A 24,026-nucleotide genomic window follows, 5' to 3' on the forward strand; every position below is an offset into this window, starting at 1 on the left:
GGGGTTATTGAATATATTCAAGGCTGAGTTCCTCTGATTTTTTGAACAAAGTGTGGATATTTATGTTGTGTGGTTGAGGTGGGGTTTTTTTGAGTGATTTGTGTGTTGGAAGCAGATACAGTAACCACGTTTAAAGTGGAAAGCAAGAAAATGGTTTTAAGACCACAACAGAACAATTACGGTCAGACAGCACAGAAACGGACCCTTCAGCCCAACTATTCCACGCTGACTATGTTCTCAAACTAAACTAGTGCCACTTGCTAGTGTTTGGCCCGTATCCCCCGCACCTTCCCTATTCATGTACTTCTCCAAATGTTGGTTAAACGTTGCATCTGTCCGTGCATCCACCACTTCCTCTGGACATTCATTCCATACATGAACCGCTCTCTGTTTATAAAAACCTTGTCCCGAATCGGTCCACGCCGTGCATTCATTTGCAGCAACCGAAAGGGAAGTGAAAGATTGAATCCAAGAATGAAAATAAAAGGAAAAGGAGTTGAGAAGAGAGTGCCGTACTCACAGATGGGTGACGGAGTGAGGAGGTTACAGTCTGGAGCAAACTCAATCTTCATTCAGAGAGAGGAGCAGCAGCTTCCGAAACTCGTGTTCCAACTTCTGCATTCGGACAATAGGAAGGCTCTGATTGGCAGGAGGACCAGTATTCTTCCGGTCCTCCAGGGCTTCCGATTGGTCCACCAAAAGAACTTCGTGACGCGTGCTTTGCGAGGAGCATGCGCAGTTTCATCCTCGTAACGGCGAGCATGCGCAGTATGCTCTCTGGTGATGCTGCTGTTAGACAGAATTGAAGTGTCCAAATGCCAAGAGAAGTAAAAAAAAAGGTGAGATGCACCCTTTCTTCCCCCCCTGTGATATTTACCTTTCCTACACGCCCCATGACTTTATAAATCGAAATAAGGTCACCCATCAACTTGTGGTCGTCGATAGGGCGACCAGAAGTGTACTCAGTACTCTACACGTGGTCTCACCAATATCCTGTACAACCTCAACGTGATGTCCCAACTCCTGCACTGAACGGCGTGAACAATGAAGGAAAGTGTGCTAAACGCCTCCTTCACCACTCTGTCTACCAATGATGCAACTTCCAAAGAACTATGTCCCCGATTTGGAGATGCCGGTGTTGGACTGGGGTGTACGAAGTTAAAATTCACACCACACCAGGTGATACTCCAACAGGCTCATTTGCAAACATAAGCTTTTGGAGCGCTGCTCCTTCATCAGGTGGTTGTGTCTTATGATCCTGTTCTACAAACATCCCATGAAGGAGCAGCACTCTGAAAGCTCATGCTTCCAAATAAACCAGTTGGACGATAACCTGGTGTTGAGAAATGTTTAACTTTATGTACCTGAACCCCTCCCCCACCATGTCTCTGTTCTCCAACACAACGCAGGGCCCTACCTTAAACTGTACAAGTTCTGCCCTTCCTTGTTTTAGCAAAATGCAACGCCTTGCCTTCATCTGTCACGCTCTCTCGGACACTCACACACACACCCTAACATTCACACTGTCTTACAAGCTTATACTCCAAACACACACTTCATTAGCATGCATGCACAAACTCACATGCACGCACACTCTCGTGCATACACAGTCTCACATAAGTCTATGGGGTGAAATTGCATTTGCAGAATTATATTTGCAGATATATTCAATTTTGTTCAAAAGGCACACAAACAGCATGTAATATTTTATAATCCATGTAATATTGTATAAATTCCCACTTTAGTTAATAGAACCAATCTGATTCAAGATTGGGATACAGACTCGAACCTCACACCTTTTGTGCAGGATCTGAGCTGAGATGCCACCTTTTTTTATAAAACCTTAAACCATCTCGAAGGTGAATTCAAAGTAGTTCTGGGGTTTACATATTAATGAACTGAAACCAGCAACCCATGGTAAAAGATGAAAGACTAATCCGCAATCTAGATTTATTCAATATCTTAGCAGTTGCATGACACCATCAGCTTTTGCTTTAAATTCTGTGTCTTATGATTCTGCTCCACAGCTACCTGATGAAGGAGCAGCACTCCGAAAGCCAGTGCTTCCAAATAAACCAGAAGGAAGATAACCTGGTGTTGTGTGATTTTTAACTTTATCCACCCCAGTCCAACACCGGAACCTCCACATTGTTTGCAGTGGACACAGCCACCACTTCCCAGTGCTGCCAGGAAACTGTACAATGACAATGGGATGATGCAGTACCTGCACTCCTGAAAAATTCACAATTTCTAACAATACTGGCTACTCATTCACTGCTGCAACTGATACACAACATTGGAAACATAGTACAGGAGGCTGTCAGAAATGAGCACAACAGGTAAGGCAGCAATCTGAGGAGCAAAATCAGCATTGCCCAAAAAATGTCGATTTTCCTGCTCCTTGGATGCTGCCTAACCTGCTGTGCATTGCCAGCTCCTCTCTAATCTTGACTCTGATCAGCAGTTCTCACTTTCACCTGTAAGAAATGAGCAGTTTTAAAACAAAAACCTGTTGCAATTCAAAGTTCTCCATGAGAGTCTGAGCTCAGTGTGAAGTTCAGGTAATCTTTATTGCAACCCAACTTTGTTACAGCTTCAGAATCTCCCAGCAGAAAGGCATCAAAAAAGTAGCAATGTTTTAAAAACAGCTCAAAATGCACACAACTCCCTCCAACCCCTTACTTTCTTCATTATTGGTCACCACCAAGTTGTCCCTTTGGAATTGGATCCTTGGTACAGCCTTAACCCAGAGAAAGTATTGCCTCACTCAGCATTTTCAACACATATCCTGTGTCCAAGTTAGTTGGATGGGCAGTGCAGAGTCGATCATATTGCTGTGGGTCTGGAGTCACGTGTAGGCCAGACTGGGTAAAGGATGCAGCTGGGACGACTGAGTGAATCCTCTCCCACAACGACAGTTTCCTTCACTAAAAAAAGAACGGGACTTCTTCCACCCCCACCCCACCGACAATGGTTTTACCGTTAGATTCTAAACTCCAGATTTCTGACCAAATTCTAATTCCACCATCTGTCATGGTGGGATTCGAACTCGGGAGTCCCCGGAACCGGGTTGATACTCCAGTCGATAATAGCACTCAGCCGTCATTCCTTCAATTCCCCTGTGATGGCCCATGAACCCGCTGCTGCCTCCGCAGGTGGGAGGAGCGGGTGAAGGCCTTCCCGCACTCGGGGCAGCTGAAGGGCCTCTCCCCGGTGTGGACCCGCCAGTGGGTCAGCAAGTGAGAAGACTACCTGAAGGCCTTCCCACACTCTGTGCAAGGGAACAGCCTCTTCCCAGTGTGGACCTGCTGGTGGCTTAGCAGGTTAGCAGAATTGGTGAAGGCCTTCCCGCACTCGGGGCAGCTGAAGGGCCTCTCCCCCGTGTGGACCCGCCGGTGGGTCAGCAGGGCGGAGGAATTACTGAAGGCCTTCTCGCACTCGGGGCAGCTGAAGGGCTTCTCCACGGTGTGGACCCGCTGGTGGCTCCGCAGGGTGGAGGATGTGCTGAAGGCCTTCCCACATTCAGGGCAGCTGACGGGCCTCTCCCCCGTATGGACATGCTGGTGGGTCAGCACGTGGGAGGAATTCCTGAAGGCCTTCCCACACTTGGGGCAGCGGAAGGGCCTCTCCCCGGTGTGGACCCGCCGGTGGGTCTGGAGGTTGGAGGCCTGGGTAGGCCACAGACAGGGCAGGGGAATGGCCTCTCCCCCGTGTGGCTGTGCCGATGAGTCTCCAGGGCAGACGGGAAACGGAAGCCTTTTTTGCAGTCGCCACACTTCCACAGTTTCTCCGCGGGGCGGGATTCCTCTGGTTTCTCCATGGCCGGAGCTTCAGCCACACACAAACGCACGTAGAGACTCTCTCCACTGTGAATTCCTCTTTCCAGGCCAAAAAACTGCTTCAGGCTCCACACTCAGTGCCCTGCAATGGTAGGGTCTCTCATCCAGTCCCACTGATGCTGAAAACGTACTGAAACAGGAACCAAAAAGCTTTGCTCCTTCTCACAGAATCATAGTTGCGGTCCTGATGGACTGAGTGACTTTCAAAGTGAGGACTGCAGACGCTGGAGAGCCAGATTTGAAATGTGCAGCGCTGGAAAAGCTCAGCAGGTCAGGCAGCACCCGAGGAGCAGGAGAGTCAACATTTTGGGCAAACGGCCTTCACTTGTTGATTTTGAAACTTCCGTCTTCAGATCGTCAAATACTCCGTAAAAAGAGATTACAAAGGTCATCACTGTCAGTGCAGGGTAGAAATTCTGAACAAGGAATTCTACTTTCTGTGGAATATTCTTTTCTTTTGTTATTCCACAAAATTGAAAGCACCATCCCACCTCTCTCTCCCTCTGTCCTCACTCCACTCTAACTGAAGGTTGCTGAGTCAGGATCTTACAGGGGCAGAAATGCAAAAACGTCAAGACTAACATCTCTCTGCATTTTGGATAACTCCACAACACTGGGATACAGTTGACAGTGAGCAACAGTCTGAATCTGGGAAGCAAATATAAGTGTGTCAATTCATGGAGTAACCTGCAATGCAGCTATTTGTGGAACAAAATGGTTAACGTCCCCCAGGAAGGTGGGAGCAAATTGAGACATCAAGGCATTAACACCGACACACTTCAGTGAAACTCTTCTGCTCCCAGTCAGGACAAAACATCTTTAAAAGCTGCTCTGCAAGTCCAGTCTTCACAACCACACTTCTGCTTTCACCAAAGACAATTAGAGTCATACAGCACGGAAACAAACCCTTTGGCCCAACTTGTCCAAGCTGACCAGATATCCTAAATTAATCTAGTCATATTTGCCATCACTTGGCCCCTATATGGGCCGGGTGGTGGCAGCTGGGACTAAATTGGGTTGGCTATCTGTTCGGCAAGAATGAGTTGGACCAAAGGGCTTGTTTCCGTGCTGTACATCTCTAAGACTCCAGTCGCATTTGCCATCACTTGGCCCCGATCCACTAAACCCTTCGTATTCATGCACCCATCCACATGCCTTTTAACTGCTGGAATTGTACCAGACCCCACCACCTCCTCTGGCAACTCATTCCATAACTGCAGCACCCTCTCCATCAAAAATGTTGCCCCTGAGATCTCTTTTACATCTCCCCCCACTGGCCTCACCTGAAACCTATTACCCTCTCGTTCTGGTCTCTACCATCCGAAGGAAAAGACCTTGAGGATTGACCCTATCCATGCCCCTCAGGATTCTATAAAAAGTCTGGAATGTCACCCTTCAGACTCTGGGGAAAACAGTCCCTCGCCATCCTTCCGTCCCTCCTCGCCCAGGTTTGCAGAATCTGCTCCCTCCCTGGATTCACTCCAGCTGCTACAAGTGAACAGATTTTCCCCCCTCCCCTCCCCTCTCTCTCCTTCCCAGGATGAACAGTTGTCCAGAGGGAGGGAGTTTCACTCTGAAACTGACTGGGCTACTTCCATGCATTGTGACGCCATCAATGGGTCGGGGGTGGGGAAGGGTATGGGAGGCGGGGGCAAGAGAAAGGGGCGGGACGAGATTCGAGACTCGACCGACAGCGGTACCCCGCACTGCGCCTGCGCTGCCCTGCACAGTTCGCAGGACAGAAGCAGGCCACTCGGTCCAACGAGTCCACACCGACCCTCCAAAGGGTAACTCACCCTCAACCATTGCTCAATATTAATCCTCCTGACTAATACACCTAATCTGCACATCCCTGTGCACTATGGATAATTTAGAAACGCCAATCCACCCTAATCTGCACATCCCTACGCACTATGGATAATTTAGCATAGCAAAGCCCCGCTAAAATGGATAAAGTTAAAAATCACACAACACCAGGTTGGAGACCAACAGGTTTGTTTGGAAGCACTAGCATTTGGAGTGCTGCTCCTTCATTAGGAGAATAAGGTCATAAGACACCGGATAACATGCGCAGTATGCTCAATGGGCATGCAGGTGTTCGTGTCAGATTTTAAGAGTCCAAATGCCAAAAGGTAAAAAAGGGGTAGAGCTGCAATTTGTTTTTCCCTGTGGTTCGACACTTCATTACTTTTGCATTCTGTCTGGCTGCTCAACTTTTGTATGTCTTTTCCCCACGTTGGGGGGTGAGCCCAGAACTGGAGGGCGAGGGTTTAGGGTGAGAGGGGGAAGGTTTCTGAGGGGTAACCTTTTTGCACAGACGGAGGTGCATGTCAGCCAGAGGAAGTGGTGGAGGATAGTACAATGATAATATTTAGAATGCATCTGGATGGGGATATGAATAGGACAGATTCAGAGGGATAAGGGGTCAAATACTGGCAAATGGGTCACCAGATTAATTCAGGATATCTGGTCGGCATAGACCGAAGGGTATGTTTCTGTGCTCTGTGACGCTATTTCTAGATAGTTGGAACAACTTCACTCGGCCATTCACCCCTTACAATCAAGGTCAGAGTGGTGCTGGAAATGCACAGCAGGTCAGGCAGCATCCAAGGGAGCAGGAAAATCGACATTTCAGACAAAAGCCTTGAACGCTGCCTGACCGTCTGTGCTTTTCCAGCACCACTCTAATCTTGACTCTAATCTCCAGCATCTGCAGTCCTCACTTTCGCCCATTCACCCCTCCCAGCCTCTCCTGAGCTGTGGCCTGACTGCGCTTACTTCAGTGAAAGTTTCAGAAAGATTTCAGCAGCTCTTTGAAAAACTTGAATGTGCATTCTGACTTTAATGATGTTTCTGAAGGTATCATTTTAGGTATTCTCAATTTTGAAGATCAGCCATTTCTCACCCCTCCCGGCTCCCAGGTAGAGTCATCACCATCCATTTTGTGTGTGTGTGTCCGTCCGTCCGTCCGTCCTTTGGAGAGCTTGATACAGCGGTCAAAGCTGGTTCGAGGCAATGAGAAAGGACGGGTGTGGTGGGGGCTGGGGAGAAAAGAGACAGAATGGATGGGGTCAGAGGGGGAGAAAATGTACGGGGTAGAGAGAAACTGTGGGGGAGGGGAACAGAGAGAGAGAGAAAAAAAATAAGTGGGGTTGATAGAGAGACTGGGCGGGGGAGAGAGTGGGCGTGGCGGAGAAGTGGGAGCTGGCACAGGGCAGGGTGGCACTAGGTACACGGATGCACAGGATACACTGAGCCATCAGTTGGCCAAATTGACACACAAGATGGCCGCCGGATCACAATACTGACAGAAACAGCAGAGCAGATACAGACACTGCCTGGGGCCACCAGAATGCCAGCACAATGGACTCATAACCCAGGTGATTAGCTTAAGGCGGGTGGGGGAGAGAATACACATGAGTATTGAACACTACCCGCCGAAGTGTCTGGGTCCAGCCAACACCTCTTATAGAAATGCTAACAGCTTGGTACAGACTCAATCCCAAATGCTAATAGCCAGGGCTGCAGGAATCCTCCTTCTCAGGAAGAGCAATTAGCGCCCATTACTACAACAATGGATTTCCATGCAGACATTGAAATGGACAATGTCTTCACTGAAACTGACAACGACTGTGCGGAAATTAACAAAGGCTGTGCCTGAACTGACAATGATTGTATCAACTATCAACGATTCTGCAAGGACTACCATAAACAAATCATGTTACAAAGACAATAATCTCATCCCTGACCGATTGTATCACAAGATGTATAAAAGTTTCTTGACGTATGCTCCGGGTGGAGAGAAGTCTCGCAGCTGACACTGTGCTGTTGGTGTCTTTCTCTCCCCGGAGCCCCGGGGTTTCCTTGTACAATCAACTCTGTCATTGAACCGCAATTCTGACTCCGAGCCTGGTCTTTTTCCCCACAACAGGGGAGAGAGAATGGGGGTGGGGGGATGGGGAGAGAGAATGGGGGTGGGGGGATGGGGAGAGAGAATGGGTGTGGGGGGTAGGGAGAGAGAATGGGGAAGGGAGAGGGAATGCAAGGGTGGGGGAAAGAGAATGGGGAGGAGGGGAGAGAGAATGTGGGTGGGGGAGAGAGAATGGGGAGGAGGGGAGAGATAATGGGGGTGGGGGAGAGAGAATGGGGGGAGGGGAGAGAAAATGGGAGGGTGGGGGGAGAGAGAATGGGGAGGGGAGAGAGAATGGGGGAACGGGGAGAGAATGGGGAGGGGAGAGAGAATGGGGAGGGAGAGAGAATGCGGGAGAGGGGAGAGAGAATGGGGGAGGGGAGAGAGAATGTGGAAAGGGGAGAGAGAATGGAGGAGGGGAGAGAGAATGGGGGGTAGGGGAAAGAGAATGGAAGAGGGGAGAAAGAATGGGGGGAGAGAGATTGAGGAGAGAGAGACTTGGGAGAAGGGAAAAGAGAATGGGGAGGGGAGAGAGAATGGGGGAGGGGAGAGAGAATGGGGGAGGGGACAGAGAATGGGGGAGAGGAGAGAGAATGGGGAGGGGGAGAGAATGGGGGAGGGGAGAGAGAATGGGGAGGGGAGAGAATGGGGGGAGGGGAGAGAGAATGGACATTGAACAGAGGGTGTGGTGAGAGGGAATACTGGGGGGGGCAGACGGTGGGGAGAGAATAGATGGAGGGGACAGAGGACGGGGAAAGAAACGACAGGGATGCAGAGGGTTGCATGACTGAGAATGGACAGGGCGTTCAGAGGAAAGAGAGAGAATGGACAAGAAGCTGGGGCTGGAGAGAGAATGGACGGGGCGCTGCAGTTGGTGGGACAATGGACAGTGAGCACTGAGGGCGTTGGGTGGAATAGACGAGGGGCTGTGAGTGGCAAGGGAGAGTGGATAGAGGGTGCTGGAGTGGCGGGGTGAATGGACGGGGTGCTGTGGGTGGCGGGGGAGAAATGGACAGGAGGCGCTCTGTGTGGCCAAGATCAAAAGGGTTAATGACAGTCAACACTTATCAGATTGTTCCTGGAACAGAAAAACTTGCACTGAAGGCTCCCAGAAGAGGGGTGTCTCATATGTATTCCATCAATTAGTTTTGAAATATTATTGTGTATCTTAAGTGTTAAGGTATATCTGGCACATAGAGAGATGGCTGTGGTTGTTGGAGGTCAGTCATCTCAGTTCCAGGACAACTCTGCAGGAATTCATAGGGTAGTGTCCTAGGCTCAACCATCTTCATCAATGACCTTCTCCATCATAAGGTCAGAGGTGGAGATATTCGCCGATAATTGCACAATGTTCGGCACAGTTCACAACTCCTCACAAACTGAAGCAGTTCAGTTTGAAATGCAACAAGATCTTAACAATATCCAATGGGCTGATGAGTGGCAAGTAACATGTATGCCATTCCAATGCCAAACAATGACTCATCCCGAAAAGAGATAATCTGACCACTGCCCCATGATATTCAACAATGTTACTGTCACTAAACACCCCACGATCAACATCCTTGGGGTTTACCATTGACCAGAAACTCAACTAGACTAACAACAGACACAATGGCAACAAGAGCAGGCAACAGGTCAGGAATACTATGGCTAGTAACTCACCTCCTGACTCCCCAAACCCTGTCAATCTTCTACAAGACACAAGTCAGCAGTGTAATGGAATACTCTCCCACCAGCTTGGATGGGTGCAGCTTCAACAACATTCAAAAAGCTTGATACCATCCAGGACAAAGTCGCCTTCTTGATTGGCACCATCTCCACATACATCCATTCCCTCTGCCCACTGTTAAGAAGCAGGAATGCGTACAGTGTACAAGATGTACCACGGAAATTCACCAAAGATCCTGAGAAAATACCTTCCAAACCAACAACCACTACCATTTAGAAGGACCAGGGCAACAGATACTTGGGAACACAACCTCTTGAAAGTACCCCTCCAATCCACTCACCATCTTTACTTGGAAACATATTGCTTTCCTTCAGTGTCCCTTGGTCACCACCGCCTTCTCAAGGGGAACTAAAAGCTGGCCAGCCAGCGATGCACATGTACCATGAGTAACTTTTAATAAATGATTGAAACAGAGGTTTGGAACCCGCAAACTAAACAAAAATCGAGGTTCAGGTGGAACAGTTATAGGGCATTGATTCTGTCCTGATGTGAGGACAAATAAAGAGTGCTGCACTGACACCGAATTGGAAATAGTGTTTAGAGTTGAATGCCTGCAGTGTTTCACTCAGTGTATCAATCTAATATCGATTAAAAATTAGTTCCTGACGTATACATCACCAACATACAAAAAAACGGCAGTTAAGAAGGCATATAGAACACTTGAGTTCATCTCTTTAATGGCTGATGTAGCACCCACAATCCCATGCGATAAATAAAGCGTTCTATCGGCAGTGAGCGGTGCTGATGGTGCGCATGTGTGAAATCGATTTGGGCCCCGCCCCTCATCGCTCTGATGGACGGAGAGACGAACCTTTGGGAAACCCTGAAGGACCGGAAGGAGCCTGGTCCTACTGCCAATCAGAGCCCTCCTATTGTCTGAATGCGGATGGTTTTGACCATGAGCTTCTGAAGTTGCTGCTACACCTCTCTCTCTGAATGAAGGTTGAGCTTTATTCCAGACTGCAACTTCTTTCCTCTGTTTAACATCTGGGAGTACCGCACTCTCTTTTCTCGCCCCCTTTCCCATTTCTTTTCACATCCTTGGGTTCACCTGTCGGTTTGTAGGAGCTGAGAGAAAAAGAAAGTCAATCGAGGTGAAGGGACAGACTCTGGAAAAGGTTGGTCTACATCTGTGTCTATTAATGTTTGACAGGCTTTGTTTCCTGAGCTTGAGACATTTACTTGTCTGGCAAAAAAGGATGGCCTCTTGATCCATGTTGGGGATAGAAGTGAATTATGCTGTGGGTGACTTGCTCGTAGTAGTCCAATAAGTATTGGATAAGTAATCATGACACAAACCTTGAGTTATTGACTGTTTATTCGGGAGCTCACAGGGAGAACCAAGACGATCTAATAATCACAAGTCACTCCGATGACAAAACAAAGTTGTGTGATTATATAGGTCACAATCATTTAACAATTAGCAATCTGTTAATTGCAGGATATTGAGCAAACTGAGGCACTTTGCCGAGTCACGTAATGTCTGGACAGTTTTGGTTAGAATCTGATAAGTATACAATTGGTCCTTGCAAAGAGAAGGATATTCCCATGGAAGGAAAGAATTTGTTTATCAGGTAGCAGTACAGCTGCAAGGCCGAGTGTCTCTATTGAGTCTGGAAAACACAATCTTAGCCTGGGAAAACAGAAGCTTTGGCAAGCAGGCACTAAGCTGAGATTGAATGTGGTTTCCGGGTTTTTAACATGTGATAAAATAGCTGACCAGAATATCATAATTCTCCCACAATTCCTTCCTTCTTTTCTTTCACCAAATCAGGAAGTCAGTTCAGAGAAACCGGCAAAAGGAGGGATGTAGCGGACCCAGTGGGGCTTGTTGGCGATGGGGGTTTAGAGTTGCCAAGGTAACTGTCATAGTCCAGGTCACCAGGATCAGGAGAGAGAGTGTCAGTGAAACCATCCATTGGTGCGGAAATGTCAGAAATGAGAAGCGGCACAAGTTGGAAAGATGCTGGGATATTCGGCATCAGAAGGCAGCTGAAATGGGCACAGCACTGTTTCAGGAAAATAATGTTATGTGCTCGCAGAACAAAACCAGCAATGAGAAGCACAAGGCCCTGGAAGAGAGTGGAAGCCCAAGAGCCAAGCCAGCCACCCATCCATGTCCAAAGGTCCCAACGGGGAGTAGTGTCATGGAGGGAGGAGGCTGCCTTGCCAATGTGGGCGGCAATGTTAGTAATGTTGTCACTGGAGTCAGGGACGTAGGTACAGCAGTCAGAGCTGATAAGGGCACAAGTGCCTCCTTTCTCGGCTAACAGGGAGTCGAGGGCCATGTGACTTTGGAGAGCAATGGTGCGGACAGAGACCATCCCTGCATTGAGCAGGTCAAAGGCTGAAGATGTGGCATTGGCAATCTCTTCCAGAGTGGTAGCAATTCACTAACCCTCAACCTCAAGGTGGAGGGTAGCATAGGGAGGGGAGAAGGTAGAGAAAATGTGCTGAAAGGTTGTGAGCGCTCTCTTGATTTGTGGTTTGGAAGTCTCAAAAGGCAAAGTGTGGGAGTGGTAAAGGAAAAGGACAACATAACCTAAATCCCAGCTGCCAGTCCAGGAGGTAGACAGCCAGGGGGAGGCCGTATGGCCACAAATGAAATCAGTGCCATTGAAGGGCAACAAATGATTGCATTGGGTTCCAATCCAAAAGGTGGGAAATGGGGAATTTTTGGCGGTCTTGTTGGGAATGCTGAGGTTAAGTATGCTCCTGTCTGCTGTGGGCTGGTAAGCAGTTAAAGGAAGGAGTAGGGAGTGCAGACACTTACTGAAACCAGCCTGCCATCCTGAGGGATGCTTACTCTTGATGCAAATACTTCCTAGAGGTGGAGTCATGGCAGTGAGATCGGTGAGGAACAGGGAGGGGGGTGTACGGGAGGGGTTGTATTTTTTTTTCTCTTCTCTACCCCCACACTACTGCCTAACTGCAGGAGTGCTTATATTTCCCCCCGCACCCATGTTGTGTGTGTGCAGGTGTGAGACACAGTGAAAGACAACAAGTGCACAAATCTTTATTCAATTTCCACCACCAGGAAGAAAGGAAACACCTGAGTGGCCAGTGACAAGCAGTGCCCCTCTCAGAGGGCAATGCTGCATGATCAAATAGTGAGGGGGAGGGCAGCGATCAAATCCAAATAGAGTTGGAGGGGGAAATAATACACTCCACTCCCTGCGGTGCCCACCTCTCTCTGAACAGTCCTAAGGTATTGGTGGGCACCGCGTGCTCCTTCTCCAGAGACATCCCGGCTCTGACATACCCACAGAGGAGGGGCAGGCAGTCGGCCCTAATGACCCCCTCCATGGCCTGCTGCCTGGACCTGTTTATGGCCAGTTTGGTCAGGCCCAGGAGCAGATCCACGAGGAGGTCCTGTGACCTGTCCTCCCCACTTCGCATTGGGTGTCCAAACATCACAGGAGTGATAGTATTGAGGCTGGAACCAACCCTTGAATGTATCCATTGTATATCCCACTGATTGCCAGCGGAGATGGGTATTATCCCTGTCAGAGTTTGGGGTGCTCACCCTCTTACGAAACCAGACGGATGTGAGAAGTTGTGACAGCAGCAGAATGACCCTGATGCAGCCCCCATTCAGCAGGGTCAGATTCATTAAAAGGTATGGATCTCAGGGGGATCCCTCCCTTGGAGTGAGTGGGAATATGGGCACAAACGCAGCAGCTGGAGAGGTTGTCCTTTTCTGCATAAAGGTATGTCCTGTACAAAAAAGTATTAAACTGTAATTTCTGTTTACTAGAGGTTATCAGGCCCAATCAAACATAGTTAGAGAAAGAAAGATAAGGAAGAGTACAGTGAAAGGCAGAATGATGAGACTGAGCCATTCACGGATGAAGGCTGAAGATGTGTCTCTGACGGGGTCTTCTGGTGTTCCTCCAGGAGGTGGCGCTGGTTTGCATTGTGCTGTGTGTGTCTATGCGGCCTCCCCATGACCTTGCCTGCTGAACGGGGAACCAGCAGGACTAGGAACGGGCCTTTCCATCTCAGCTCCAATATGCCCCAGTCCTAATGCTGAGAAACTTGGCGGACCCGTGAATGTAAACTTTGAAGAGTTTTGGTGAACTGATGCAAATATTTCCCACTTGTCCAACACTACAGTGTCAGCTGTTTCAGCCATTGGGATTGTTTTGATTTATCTACTGAATACATCTACTCTTATTAGACAATATTCATAACAATGTACGCGAGGTGATTCTATAAAAGCAAGTTGGAGATAGCGGAAAACGGCCTACCAGGCAGGGAGGTGTTTAACAACCTCAGGGCATCCCTCTTACAGCATGCATCCTGTATGTTTACAAATTAAATACACTTCAGCTCTTTTCCTCGCTGCTTTCTGGAAATCTGGGTGACATCAGGTTTGTAATACAGTATTAACCATTCCCTCCTTGCCCAAGTATGTACATTAAAGCACATAATCAATTGAAAAAGGCTGCAGCAAAGAAGGAACACAAACCAGTCCATCAGGGATCACTCACATTTCGCTTTGAGTATCGAGGGAGTACCCTATTTGAGGCCATAGTTTGTGGTCTTCAACAGGGGGCCTCTCCTGTGATTTCAGTCCCATACCCAGGCCTGACATTCCTATCTCCATATTGTCTCTATCCGGGTTTTGGGGGATAAGGCTGTCTGCTTGGCAGCAGTATTTATCTGCAAATGTGTTGCTGGTCAAAGCACAGCAGGCCAGGAAGCATTCCTTTGGAGACTGTATCCATTGCCTCAGCGTGAGCTGAACATCTTGATAGCTGCTAGATTGATTGGACAAAACGGCATTACTATTAGTCTGCCCCATGGGGGTTAAAAATCCTCTACGTTCCCACAAGTCTCTGTAATCATGGCTCTCACCAAAAGCACAGTGAGAGTTGAAGATCTCAATCCCCGGGAGGGGTGTCTCAGTTCCGAGATCAGTTAAATGAACACTAGGAGTATGGTCTGCTTCAGCAAGGTTTCACACTTTAATTAGTAACGGCCGGGCAAAGATTTGTCCAGCAACACAGATATTAAAAGATTCTGTGTACCTTGGAGAAACTGCGTGATTAACTTGGAACAAAAAGCAATCTTTATATGTTTCTTCAGAGACAGTACAGCTGTAAGTACAGAGTAAATCCAATAAAATGTAACAAAATTATATAATGGACAACAGGTTAACCCAATGATATTTCCTGGGAAACAATGTAGTTTCACATGCATTATCTCCTCATACTTGTGCTTCAAGGTTAGCTAGGATGGTCAATAATGTCCTATCTAGCTTAATTAGATCCATACTATGAAGAAGGCACTGTTTGCTTAATCTGTAATTCAGTTAGCTCAGGAATGCAGAAATGCAGCTTTTAGCCATTTTAAACATCGTGTTAATTTGCAGCCTGAAGCCATATTGTTCTATTACTTTATATTGAGATGCCATTTTGTGGTTAATAAAAGCTCCTGACAATAGCCTAAATCCAGGTATTAGATCCTCATCTGGTGTAGATCTGCTCCGTCACACAAAAGAAAACTAGATTTAAAGCCATACGTGCTATTCTGCTAATTTAATCCAGTTGATTTGTTTTTGTTTAAAAATGTGAAAACCTCGTGAACAGTCCTTCCAGTTAATCACTGAATATTCAAATTTCTCTTCAAAATTAAAAATCATAACAAAACTGGGTGTCATTGTGGGATTTTGAATCTGGAAGATGTGCTTGGTAAAGTTTGGAAGAACAATATTTCAAAGTGAATGTTATCGTGTTCAGTCTAAGACTTTCTGGAGATGAAAAATTTGCCCTTGAGTGTTTTGCAACACTTAATCAAGGTCAGTTCCATACAATATGCAGTCAGGTTGATGCGAGAGTTAAGAGCTGGGGCAAACATCAGAAATAATGGAGGCAGGAGCACAGCAATTAGAGGTAGAAAGTTAGCCAAAAATATAAAAACAGGAAGGAAAGTTTTGTCAGCTTTTCTTTAAAAAAGTTAACAAAGTAAGTGTTGGTTCATCAAAAAAAATGAGTGTGGAGATTAATAACAGAGGATAAAGAGATGGTCAGAGAATTGAAAAGAGCTTGAATCTGTCTAGCGAGGATACAAGTAACACCCTGGAACTAGATGGAAATCAGGAATTGAAAGGGAAGGAGGAACTGAAGACAATTACAATTATCAGGGAAGTAGTGTTGAGTAAACTGTTGGAACTATGAGTTCACAAGTCCCAGTTGGCCAAAGTATTTCATTCTAGAACCTTAAAGAAAAACTAGCTAGTGAAATAGTTAATGCATTGGTTTTAATTTTACAAACCTCATTAGTTTCAGGGGAGGTTTCTTTAGATTGGAAAACTCCTTTCTTCAAAACGGCAGACCGAGAACAGAAAACTGCAGACCATTTACCTTAACATATGTCATAGGGAAAATGTTCAAAGCTATGATTAAAGATGTGATGACAGGGCACTTGTGTAAGTTCAGGCAGCGTGAATCTGTTTTTGTCAATGGGAAATAATGTTGTAATAATGTTTTGAAGAACTGCCTTTCCGCATTGCGACTGAGCTGATGAATCTCCAGTGCCGACAGGGAATGGAATCCCTTCCCACAGTCCCCAGGCTTCTCCTCAGTTCTGGTGTCCTTTTAGCTCCCAGTTTCTGATGAACAATTGAAACTGTGATCACACTCAGGAAACGTGTACAGTCACCCCCTGCTGCGAACAGTGTAATGTTTCTTCATCTGTGTAATTTCCCACAGCCAGCTCACTGGGGCACACTCTCTCCCAAAATGGGGAAAAGACATACAAAAGTTGAGGAGTCAGACAAAATACGCAAGCAATAAAATGTCGAAATACGACGGGGGGTGGAATTGTGGCTCTCCCGCCTTTTTCCCTGTTGCCATTTGGACACTCAAAATCCCAAAGAGCATACTGCGCATGTTTGCTGGTGTCAGCAACGCAGTGCACCTATTTGTCGGTGTCAGCAAACATTTGGGCATGCTCGTCACTGTGCGTTTAAAAAGGGCGGGACCTTTTCTTGATTGCCCAATAGGAACCTCTGGAGGACCGGAAGGACGTTGGTCCTCCTGCCAATCAGGGTCACCCCATTGTCTGAATGCGGAAGTTGGACCGTGAGGTTCTGTAGCTGCTGCTCGTGTCTGAATGAAGGTTGAGCTTTATCCCAGACTGCAAATTCCTCTGTCCATTATTTGTGAGTACGGCACTCTCTTCTCTTGCCACCTTTTCAATTTAATTTTCATTCTGGGGTTCAGTTGTTGACTTGCAGCAACTAAAAGGAAAGGGAGTGTGTCGGGGTGGGGACAGACTCTGGAAACGTCGCTCCAGGTCTGTGTCTTAATTGGCAAAATAGACAGGCAGGAGGTTGGAAGAACACAGCAAGCCAGGCAGTACCAGGAGGTGGAGAAGTCAATGTTTCGGGTGTAACCCTTCTTCAGGATTGGGGATGGGTGTAGGGGGTGATGTAGATAAAGGGTGTGCTGGGTGGTGAAGTGGGCATAGGTGTAGACAGGTAGAGGGTTCGACCTAGACAAAAGGGAGGACTGCAGATGCTGGAAACCAGAGTTTACTCAGGGTGCTGCTGGAAAAACATAGCAGGTCAGGCAGCATCCAACACCAGGAGAATCAACGTTTCAGGCGTGAGCCCTGAAGTCCTCCCTTTCTCCTCACTGGAAGCAGAAGAGTTTGACTGAAGTGTATTGGTGTTAATGCCTTGATGTCTCATTTTGCTCCCACCTTCTCGGGGTCATTAACCATTTTGTGTCTGGTCCTTCCTCAAGAAGCTGCATTGCAGGTTCACTCTGAATTGACACTATCTTTTTGCTTCCCGAAATCAGACCTGCTCACTCTCAGCAGGATCCCAGTGTTGTGAAAGATACTAACTTTCAGGTGGAGGTATCCAAAATTCAGAGAGATGTCAGTCTTGATGTTTTTGCTTTTCTGCCCCTGTAAGACCCTGAATCAGCACCTTCAGGAGAATGAGTTAGAGCGGAGTGAGAACAGAGAGGAAAGGAGAGTGGGATGGTGCTTTCAATTTTGTGGAACAACAAAAGAATATTCCACAGAAAATAGAGTTGCTTGTTCTGAAGTTCTACCCAGCACTGATAGTGATGACTTTTGTAATCTCTTTTTGCAGAGTATTTGAAAATCTGAAGACTGAAGTTTCAAAATCAATGGATGAAGGGCTTATGCCTGAAACATTGACTCTCCTGTTCCTCGGATGCTGCCTGACCTGCTGTACTTTTCCAGCGCCACATTTTTCGACTGACTCTCCAGTGTCTGCAGTCCTCACTTTGATGTCAATGTCTGACAGTCACTCAATCCATCGGGACAGCAACGATTTTTGACTGTGATTCCTGTGAGAGGAATCAACGCTTTTTGGTTCCAGTTTGAGGACGTTTTCAGCATCAGTGGGACTGGACAGGAGACCTCACTGTTACAGCGCATTGTGTGCTTGGAGCCTGAAACAGTTATAAGGCCTGGGAAGGGGATTTCACGGCAGGGAGGGGCTCTACACGTGTTCCTGTGCAGCTGAAGCTGTAGCCATGGAGAAACCTGAGGAATCCCGTCCTGTGGAGGAACCGTGGAAGTGTGGCGACTGTGGGAAAGGCTTCCGTTTCCTGTCTGCCCTGGAGACTCATCGGCGCAGTCACACCGGGGAGAGGCCATTCCCCTGCACTGACTGCGGGAAGGCCTTCAGACATTCCTCCCACCTGCTGGCCCACCAGCGGGGCCACACGGGGGAAAGGCCCTTCAGCTGCCCAGAGTGCGGGAAGGCCTTCAGCACTTCCTCCACCCTGCTGAGCCACCAGCATGTCCACACGGGAGAGAGGCCGTTCACCTGCCCTGAGTGTGGGAAGGCCTTCAGGTATTCCTCCACGCTGCGGACCCACCGGCGTTTCCACACAGGGGAAAGGCCGTTCAGCTGCTCCGAGTGTGGGAAGGCCTTCAGGTATTCCTCCGCCCTGCGGAGCCATCGGCGCGTCCACACGGGGGAGAGTCCCTTCAGCTGCCCCGAGTGTGGGAAGGCCTTTACCCGCATCTCTGCCTTGCGGAGCCACCAGCGGATCCACACCGGGGAGAGACCCTTTACCTGCCCCGAGTGCGGGAAGGCCTTTACCGACATCTCCTCCCTGATGAAGCATCAGCGGATCCACACTGGGGAGAGGCCCTTTACCTGCTCTCAGTGCAGGAAGGCCTTCAGCACATCCTCCCACCTACTGATCCATCAGCGTGTCCACACAGGGGAGAGACCGTACACCTGCCCTCACTGTGGGAAGGGCTTCAGGTATTCCTCCTCCCTGCTGACCCACCAGCGGATCCACACGGGGGAAAGGCCTTTCAGCTGCCCCGACTGTGGGAAGGCCTTTTGCGATTCCTCCACCCTGCTGACCCACCGGCGTGTCCACACAGGGGAGAGACCGTACACCTGCCCTCAGTGCGGGAAGGGCTTCACCCGCTCCTCCCACCTGCGGAGACACCAGCGGATCCACACGGGGGAGAGACCCTTCAGCTGCCCCGAGTGCGGGAAGGCCTTTACCGACATCTCCTCCATGATGAAGCATCAGCGGATCCACACCGGGGAGAGACCGTACACCTGCTCTCAGTGCGGGAAGGGCTTCACCCGCTCCTCCCAACTGCGGAGCCACCAGCGAGTTCACGTGCCATCGCAGGGGGATTGAAGGAGTTATGGCCGAGTCCCATTATCGATTGGACTATCAACCCAGTTCCGGAGATTCCCGGGTTCGAATCCCGCCACGACAGATGGCAGAATTGGTATTCGGTCAGAAATGTGGAGTTTGCACTTTCACCTTGAGCTGTTCAAAAAGCAACTACTTTTTCTCTGCTTTTTTGCTGGGGGGATCTGAATCTGTAACAAAGTTGGGTTGCAATAAAGGTTACCTGAACTTACCACTGGGCTCAGACTCTCATTGAAAGCTTTGAGCTCCAAGAGGTTTTTTGTTTTAAAGCTGTCATTTCTTTCAGCCTCCTGCACTAAGTTTAGAACATAGAACAATCCAGCGCAGAACAGGCCCTTCGGCCCTCGATGTTGCGCCGACCTGCGAACTATTCTCAGCTTGTCTCTCTACACTATCCCAAAATCAACCATGCACTTACCTAAGGATTGTTTAAATCTCCCTAATGTGGCTGAGTTGACTACCTTAGCCGGTAGGGCATTCCACTCCCTTACCACTCTCTGTGTAAAGAACTTGCCTCTGACATCTGTCTTAAAGCTATCACCCCTCAATTTGTAGTTATGCCCTCTCGTACAAGCTGACGTCATCATCCTAGGAAAAAGTCTTTCTCTGTCCACTCTATCTAATCCTCTGATCATCTTTTATGTCTCTACCAAATCCCCCCTTAGCCGCCTTCTTTCCAATGAGAAAAGACCCAAGTCTCTCAGCCTTTCCTCATAAGACCTTCCTTCCAGACCAGGCAACATCCTGGTAAGTCTCCTCTGCACCTTTTCCAATGCTTCCACATTCTTTCTGAAGTGGGGCAACTAGAACTGTACACAATATTCCAAGTGTGGCCGCACCAGCATTTTGTATAGTTGCAGCATGATACTGCGGTTCTGAAACTCAGTCCCTCTACCAATGAAACCTAACACACCATATGCCTTCTTAACAGCACTATCCACCTGGGTTGCAATGTTCAGGGATTTATGCACATGGACTCCTAGATCCCTCTGCACATCCACACTACCAAGAATCTTTCCATTGCCCAACTACTCTGCCATCCTGTTATTCTTCCTGAAGTGCATCACCTCACATTTAGCTGCATTGAACTCCATTTGCCACCTCTCAACCCAATTCTGCAGTTTATCCAAATCCCCCTGCAACCTGTAACATTCTTCCAAACTGTCCAGTACGCCACTGACTTTAGTGTCATCTGCAAATTTACTAATCCATCCACCTATGCCTGTGTCTCAGTCAGTTATAAAAATGACAAACAGCAGTGGTCCCAAAACATCCTTGTGGAACACCACTAGTAACTGGACTCCAGACTGAATATTTACCATCAACCACCACTCGCTGCCTTCTTCCAGTTTCTAATCGAAACTGCTAAATCACCCTCAATTCCATGCCTCTGTACTTTCTCCATCAGCATCCCATGTGGAACCTTATCAAAGGCTTTACTGAGGTCCAAGTATACCACGTCAACTGCCCTACCCTCATCCAAATGCTTGGTCACCTTCTTAAAAAAAACTCAATGAGGTTTGTGAGACACGACCTGCCTTTGACGAAATCATGTTGACAATCTGAAATCAAATCGTTGCTTGCCAGATGATTATAAATCTTATCTCTTATAATCCTTTCTAAAATCTTTCCTACAATAGAAGTAAGGTTCACTGATCTATAATTACCTGGTCATCTTCTGCCTTTCCTGAATGAGGGCACAACATTTGCAATCCTCCAGTCCTCGGGTACTAAACCCGTAGACAATGACGACATCTCCTCCCTAGCTTCCCAGAGAATCCTCGGATAAATCCCATCCAGCCCAGGGGACTTGTCTACTTTCACTCCTTCTTGAATTGATAACACCTGTGTGTAACTAGCCTCGATCCTTTCGAGTCTAATATCTTGTACCTCGTTCTTTTCCTGAGTGAACACCGATGAGAAATGTTCATTTAGCACCTCTCCGATCTCTACAGGGTCCACACTCTACTTCCCACTTCTGTCTTTGACTGGCCCTATTCCTACCCTAATCATCCTTTTATTCCTCACATACCTATAGAAAGCTTTCGGGTTCTCCTTTTATTCTATTTGCTGAAGACTGTTCGTGTCCTCTCTTTGCACTTCTTAACTCTCTCTTTAAGTACTTCCTCGGTGATCTGTAATTCTACATTGCCTCATCTGTACCATCTTGCCTCATCAACACACAAGCCTCATGGAACAGCATCATTAGACACAGAACTTATATCGAAAGATCAGTGTCATGCAACTGATAGAATATATTGAACAAACTTAGATAGTCTTCATCTCTTAGAATGGGTGTGGGCTTTGGTTCATTAATATGTAACAATGTTCTTGAGATGACATAAGATTTTATAAAAAAAAATCTCCGCTCAGACAATGCATTAAAGGTGTGAGATTTGAGTCTGTCAGTATTCCAAACTTGAATCAGACCGGTTCTGTTTCCAAAGTCGGAATTTGTAAAATATTAGATGCATTGACTGCCTGCAGATTGTGTGCTTTTTGAACAAAATTGAATGTATCTGCAAATATAATTCTGCCAATACAATTTCACCCCAAAGAGTAGTGTGTGTGTGTGTCTGCATGTGAGTTTGTGCATGAGAATGCGCAGAAGTGTGTGTGTGCATGCTTGGGAAAGTGAGAGTGATGGAGTATGAGGCTGCGAGTGAGAGAGAGCATTGAGGAGTGTGTGTGTGTGTGTGTCTGTCTGTGTGTGAGAGAGAGAGAGGCTGAATAAAAGCAAGGGGTTGTACAGTTAATAGACGAGCCATGAGTCGTGTTATAGAACAGACAGACGGGCGGTGTGTTCAGGTACATAATTCTTTGGAAGTTGTGTCACTGGTAGACAAGGTGGTTAAGGCGGCATTTCGCAACATTGCCTTCATTGTTCACACCACTGAGGAGAGGGGTTGGGACATCACGTTGAGGTTGTACAGGATGTTGGTGAGGCCACTTTCAGAGTACTGAGTACAGTTCTAGTGGCCCTGTATGAGGAAGAATACTATGAGAGAGAGTTTAATAAAGATTTACCAGGATGTTGTAAGGACTGGAGGGTTTGAGTTATAAGGAGAGGCTGGGACCTTATTCACTGGAGCACGGGAGGTTGGGGGGTGACCTCAGTGAGATTGATAAAATCATGAGGAGTGGAGGTAAGGTGAGTAGAAAATGGCTCTTGCTTAGCGTAGGGGAACTCAAAACTAGGAGGGCATTATTTTTTAAATGTAAGGAGAGAGATTTAAAAGGAAGCGGAGGGGCAACATTTTGAAAAAGGGTGATTTGCATGTGGAATGAACTTACTGAGGATGTGGTAGATGCAGGTACAGTGACAACATTGAAACAGCATTTGGATGGGTAGATGAATAGAAAGGTTTAAAGGGATATGAGCCAAATGCAGGCAAGTGGGACTGGTTTAGTTTGGAATCCTGGTCGGCATGGACGAATTGGGCCGAAGTGTCTGTTTCTGTGCTGTATACCTCTATTGAAACCAGTAGAATTCTGAAAGGGGCTGAACAAGATAGTTGCAGATAAAATGCCCCTTTGTGGGGAGGGTCTCGAAATCCGACAATGTGGAAGCAGGCCATTCAGCCCATCTATTTCACTCTGGCCCTCTGAACAGTATCCCATCCATACCCACCCCTTACTCCGTATTTCCCATGGCCAATCCACCCTAACCTGTACATCCTTGGTCACTATGGGTAACTTAGCACGGCCAATCCTCCCTAACCTACACTCTAATCTGTAAATTACCTTCTCAAGAATGTAATTTAAGTGCAGAGCTTTTCTAAGAAAAATGTCAGTCTGACTCAACATTGGGACACAGACAGAATTCACAACTATTGTCTCTACTTATAAAAAGGGCAACGTCTCTTCGAAATGTAGATTCATTTAGATATAACTGCGTCACTTTACATATTAAGATATCCCTTTGAATGTGCCACATCCCTTTGAAATGTAATCTCGTCCGTTTACATCTCTGTATTTGCGGAAATACCCGTTAAAATGTCCATGTCCCTTTAAAATGCAGATTGCCCCCTTTAGATATGAGGCCGTTCCGTTAGATGTCGGAATATCTGTTTAAATGGAGCCGTGAGCTTTCCCAATGTAGACAGGGCTCCTCGAAACGTGGCAGTGTCCCCCCTGCAGCTGCAGAGCGAGACAGGAGAGTTTGTTTTTGTGAATGAGCAGTTGTAGCGCGAGGTGGCTGTTGCTTGGTGACGGTGAGGCTCCCCCGGCCCCGCCCATCCCCCGTGCAGACGTCACGCGGGGGTGAAGGCGGTTGGGAGGAGAAGTCGCTCGAGCGGGGAAGCGGCGGCCGTTAGGAAAATGGCGCCGTGCGGCCCGGGGCAGACCCCCGTCACTGGTCACCGCCGCCTTCCTGGTGCAGCTGCTGTGTCACGGCCACACCGGCCGGCTGTACAGCAGGCAGGAGCCGGTGACCATTCTGGAGGCGGATGGGGTTAAGGGCCTGTTTGGGAACTGGTCGGCCGCCTGGGTGGTGGAGTTCTACTGGTCGTGGGGCGGCCCCTGTGTCAACTATGGGGCCACCTGGAAGGTACTGGGCCCGGGAGGTGAAAGGTGAGGCAGGTTGTGGGGGGGACGGAGGGGAAGGAATGTGGGGCCTGTCCTGTCATAGTCACATTTTACACTCACTTTCCATCTGCTTTTACTGGCGCTTGTGCTGTTTACCCCTCACTGTTTTTTAATCCTTGTGCTGTTTACCCTCACTGTTACTTGTGCAATTGCTGAGGGTAGTGTGTAAATACTAGTGAAGGATACTATGCACCAGCATGTATATGTTCCTCAGTTATTGAAGGGGCAGGACCTGTTGAGAATGGTTAGTAAAGTATGTGGTGCACTAAGCCTTGTTAACATGGAGA

General features: G+C 47.8%; 1 protein-coding gene across 1 annotated transcript in view; it reads left to right on the top strand.

The window, feature by feature from the left end:
* Positions 1-16,544: 16,544 nt before the first annotated feature.
* LOC132808552 (zinc finger protein 91-like) overlaps positions 16,545-24,026 on the top strand; it is a 46,360-nt gene continuing 38,878 nt past the window's right edge. The window contains exons 1-2 of the mRNA XM_060822170.1: positions 16,545-16,646; positions 17,589-19,125. Of these exons, the coding sequence (XP_060678153.1) occupies positions 17,998-19,125 (1,128 nt within the window). The 5' untranslated portion in view covers positions 16,545-16,646; positions 17,589-17,997. The remainder of the gene's footprint in view (positions 16,647-17,588; positions 19,126-24,026) is intronic.

The sequence above is a fragment of the Hemiscyllium ocellatum genome (genome assembly GCF_020745735.1).
Source record: "Hemiscyllium ocellatum isolate sHemOce1 chromosome 27 unlocalized genomic scaffold, sHemOce1.pat.X.cur. SUPER_27_unloc_7, whole genome shotgun sequence".
NCBI lineage: Eukaryota > Metazoa > Chordata > Chondrichthyes > Orectolobiformes > Hemiscylliidae > Hemiscyllium > Hemiscyllium ocellatum.